Source organism: Rhodamnia argentea, chromosome 6 (genome assembly GCF_020921035.1).
Source record: "Rhodamnia argentea isolate NSW1041297 chromosome 6, ASM2092103v1, whole genome shotgun sequence".
Classification (NCBI taxonomy): domain Eukaryota; kingdom Viridiplantae; phylum Streptophyta; class Magnoliopsida; order Myrtales; family Myrtaceae; genus Rhodamnia; species Rhodamnia argentea.
Window position 1 is genome coordinate 31,574,123 of NC_063155.1, and position 3,665 is coordinate 31,577,787.

The following is a 3,665-nucleotide window of genomic DNA, read 5'->3' on the forward strand; positions in this document are numbered from 1 at the left end:
TGGGGGTGATGGGCCTGTCGAGCTCCATCATGCAAATTCCATGTAATAAATGGAAAATGGAAAATTTTCAGTTAGTAGTTTTCCCTTTTCTTTTCTTATGGCGGCCCGTGGTGCACGTCACTAGACTCCCCCCAACTCAAAGCTCCTCACTGCAAAAAGCCACGCCCCCCAGCCAGCATCGTTCGTTTGCCGAATCCCGACACATACGGCATCCCATTCCCCCCCTCCTTCCGCTGGCCACTTAAAAATCACATCTGCTTCCGACACGTCGGCGGGGGCGGGCCCCACCACCCCCACCCCAACACAACAAGTCAGTTCTCGTCAAAAACACCGGTCGCAACGAACCGAAATCTGTCCGCTCCTCGTGCCCATCATGTGGGTGGGTTGCATCATCATTCACTTGCGCCTTTTGGTTGCCAATTGGATTCAGGCTTTTTTTTTTTTTTTTTAAAACTTCCCACCTGTTTCATGACGTGCGCGCGTCCATCGCATCTTTCTCTCGGCCTTTGAAAGAAGCAAGCTTTCGCAAAGTCCTTCACGAGACCCACTCGGAGCCGGAGCCCAAGACACACCCACCCAAGGCACGTGATCATTAATATTCACGAACAAGAGCTAAAACCACTTCACGGATGAGGCGGGACACAAGAATCCGATGGAAGGGATGCGCTACCTGCTATGCAGGTCCACGACCCAGTTCTCCACGAATCCACTTCCTATAATCCTAACCAATTCTCCTGGAAATTGCCCTGCATATGTTTCACGTGTTTTTATTACGGGTGTGACTCGGAATTTCACAGCCAAGGAACCCCGGAAAAGAAAAAGAAAAGAAAAGAACAGTAATAAAACATTTCTCCCCTACTTCTTTTGCCAAATGAGAACCCCCAAAAAAAAAAAACAAATTAATAATAATAGTAATAATATAAGAAATGGAGTGAGAAAGCGGTGGATAAGGATAAAAGGAAGGATCATAAAATAGCCCCCCAAGACCCTTCTCTCTTTTAACTTCCGAGTTACTCCTTCGTTAAGTAATGTCCGATTCGTCCGACCCAAAAAAAAAACAAAAGAAAAAGTGATGTCCGATTTTATTTGAAATTTCATTTAATTCCACGTAAGACTCCGGAAAGGATAAGTAAAAAAAAAAAAAAAACAGAACATCCACGTTCCATTCCATGTTCCGTGTTCTCTTTCTTTCACGCGCCCGCCCGCCCGCCCGCCCATATATATTCTCGTTTTCGGAATTGGACCCCCTCAAAAGTGACCCCCCCCCGCCCCCAAAGAAAAGAGCACACGCGCTCCTCACCCAATTCGCATCACCTTCTCCTTCTCCTTCTCCTTCTTCTTCTTGCGATCTCTCTTCTGCTCTACTTCACAGAGACATCCCGTCCACAATTCAGACAAATTTAGAATTCGCGGAGCTCTTTCTCTTCCATGGCTTCGTGGGTCAGAGGCCGCTGCATCGGCAGAGGATCTTTCGGTACGGTCTGCCTCGGCTTCCACAAGCGAACCGGTGAGGTTTTTGCTGTCAAGTCCGTCGACACCGCTTCGTGCCTTCCCCATCAAATCGAGTCCTTGGAGAACGAGATTCGGATCCTCCGCTCGCTCCCCCCGTCGCCTCACGTGGTCGCGTACCTCCGCGACGACGTCACCTCCAGCGACGGTCCCGCGAAGATGACGTGCCGGAACCTGCACATGGAGTACGTGCCCGGCGGCACCGCCGCTGACTTGGCAGCCCGCCGTGGAGGCAAGTTCTCCGACGTGGACGAGGCCGTCGTCAGGTCGCAAGCCCGGTGCGTCGTCTCTGCTCTGCAGCAACTGCACTCCCGAGGCATTGTGCACTGCGACGTCAAGGGGACGAATATTCTGGTGGGTCAGGATCCAAGATCGGCGAAGCTCGCCGATTTCGGCTCGGCAATCAGAATTGGCGAATCAGGGGATAGCATCGCACCACGCGGGAGTCCCCTGTGGATGGCGCCAGAGGTGATCCGCGGCGAGTGCCAGGGCCCCACCAGCGACGTCTGGTCTTTGGGTTGCGCCGTCGTGGAGATGGTCACGGGCCGGCCCCCGTGGGAGGATCACGGCGTTGTCGACACGCTAAGTCGGATAGGGTACTCGAGCGAGATACCTGAGTACCCGGCCCAGCTGTCGAAGCAGGGCCGCGACTTCCTTGACAAGTGCCTGAGGAGGGACCCGGAGGCGCGGTGGAGCTGCGATCGGCTGCTGCAGCATCCATTCTTGCAGAAGGACGCGATGGCGGACTCGTCCCCGCGGGGCGTGCTCGACTGGGTCAGCTCGGAAATCGAAGAAGACGAGGAGGAGGAGGAGGAGGAGGAGGAGGAGGCGGCGGCGGAAGAGGAAGATGGTGGGGACGAGGTGGGCGTGAATTCAAATTCCATCTCCGACGAGGACGTGGCCGATGCCAGGGCTAGGATTGGTAAACTGAGCTCGAGAAGAGGGGCGAATTGGGAATCGGAGGGTTGGACGGTGGTGAGGAGGAATCGAGAATGCGAGCGTGAGGCGGAGGAAGAGGCGGGGACAAGCTCGCAATATCGCGAAACGTCGGGGGTAGAATTGGGGAATGGGAGCGGAATTGTGGAATATTCAAATTTTAGCGGCATGCTTTTAGCGACGGAGGCCCAGTGCAATAGCTCGTCGTCGAGTGGGGATGGGTCGGAAGAGGAGGGCGGCGGCGGTTACTTAGCTGTAGGGGAAAAGGGAATGGGCTTTTACAGCTCGCGTGGTGCGGTGGCGTTGTTATTACATTATTATTGCCATTGTTTGTTGAGAATCTTGTCGCGGAATATACTTTTGCTTTTCTGTTATTTCACATTCTCTCGCTTTTCTTCTTCGACTGAAAACTGGTGCGTTCACGATCGATCAGCATGAGCCACGTGCCCCCGTCCTTTTGAGGCGTTCCTTTTTTATAGACGCGTGTATGCGAAGCTATTTGGGAACGCCCTCTTTAACATGAGCAGTCGCGAGCAAGTGTCAAAATTCAAGCGATGCAACGTTTTTCGGCAAGGCGTTCATACCCAAGGCGAAGTTGATGTCCAAATGGGAGTCGCCGGTCATAAAAAGAGCAAATTTAGAAAGGGATGGGCAAAACGGATGAGGGACTTTGGTTTTGGGGGGGAAGATAAGATTGACTGCTATCGCGGTCGTTGGCACTTTAGCGACCAGCCGCGATTAGATATTTAGCTTTTGGGGGCTCATCGTAATTCATGAGCGGGACACATACGAGGATTGTAATTGACTCAGACAGACTCTAGTTAGTTGGTGTTTAATTTTCTGGATGCTTCAGCTCAGCTTGGAGCTGTTCCTGTTATGTTTTTTGGATTTGCCAGGTACACCACCTGTTTGTTGTTTTGCCCGTGGAGAGAAAGCGTGCCCAAGCGGTAAAAGAACATGGTAAAGACCAATCCCAGGTGAACAGGTGGAGCGTAGGGAGGATGACCTGGGACTTCTGTGGTTGGATTGGATGGACATTGAAAGCGGTCTGACGCCGTTGGGGTCCCCCGTGTCTCAGTCTTATTGGGGAGACTCCCCTCCTCATGCCTATCATACGCGTCCCGTGACCGAAAATACCAAACCTATCGCGCATGATTCGCGCTTCATTACAACAAGATAATTCACCAATGACATCTCCACAGCTGGGTCTCTCTGTTTTT

At 52.5% G+C, this 3,665-nt stretch overlaps 1 protein-coding gene across 2 annotated transcripts; it reads left to right on the forward strand.

Moving 5' to 3' along the window:
• The first annotated feature begins 1,280 nt into the window (after positions 1-1,280).
• On the forward strand, positions 1,281-2,888 carry LOC115746089 (mitogen-activated protein kinase kinase kinase 18). Of its 2 annotated transcripts, none has more exons than XM_048280048.1 (2): positions 1,281-2,318; positions 2,358-2,888. In XM_048280048.1, exons 1-2 carry the CDS (start codon positions 1,429-1,431, stop codon positions 2,881-2,883), a joined length of 1,416 nt encoding a protein of 471 aa, XP_048136005.1. In that variant the 5' UTR covers positions 1,281-1,428; the 3' UTR covers positions 2,884-2,888. The 2 variants fall into 2 exon arrangements, with proteins under 2 accessions (XP_048136005.1, XP_048136004.1); XM_048280047.1 differs by having other exon boundaries at positions 1,281-2,307; positions 2,347-2,888.
• Positions 2,889-3,665: the final 777 nt, after the last annotated feature.

Bases quoted from the DNA above. Each gene is read 5' to 3' on its own strand.
- LOC115746089 (XM_048280048.1), top strand. From the start codon at position 1,429: ATGGCTTCGTGGGTCAGAGGCCGCTGCATCGGCAGAGGATCTTTCGGT. The intron at 2,319-2,357 runs GGAGGAGGAGGA...GGAAGAGGAAGA, and splicing joins GAAGAAGACGAGGAGGAGGA to TGGTGGGGACGAGGTGGGCG.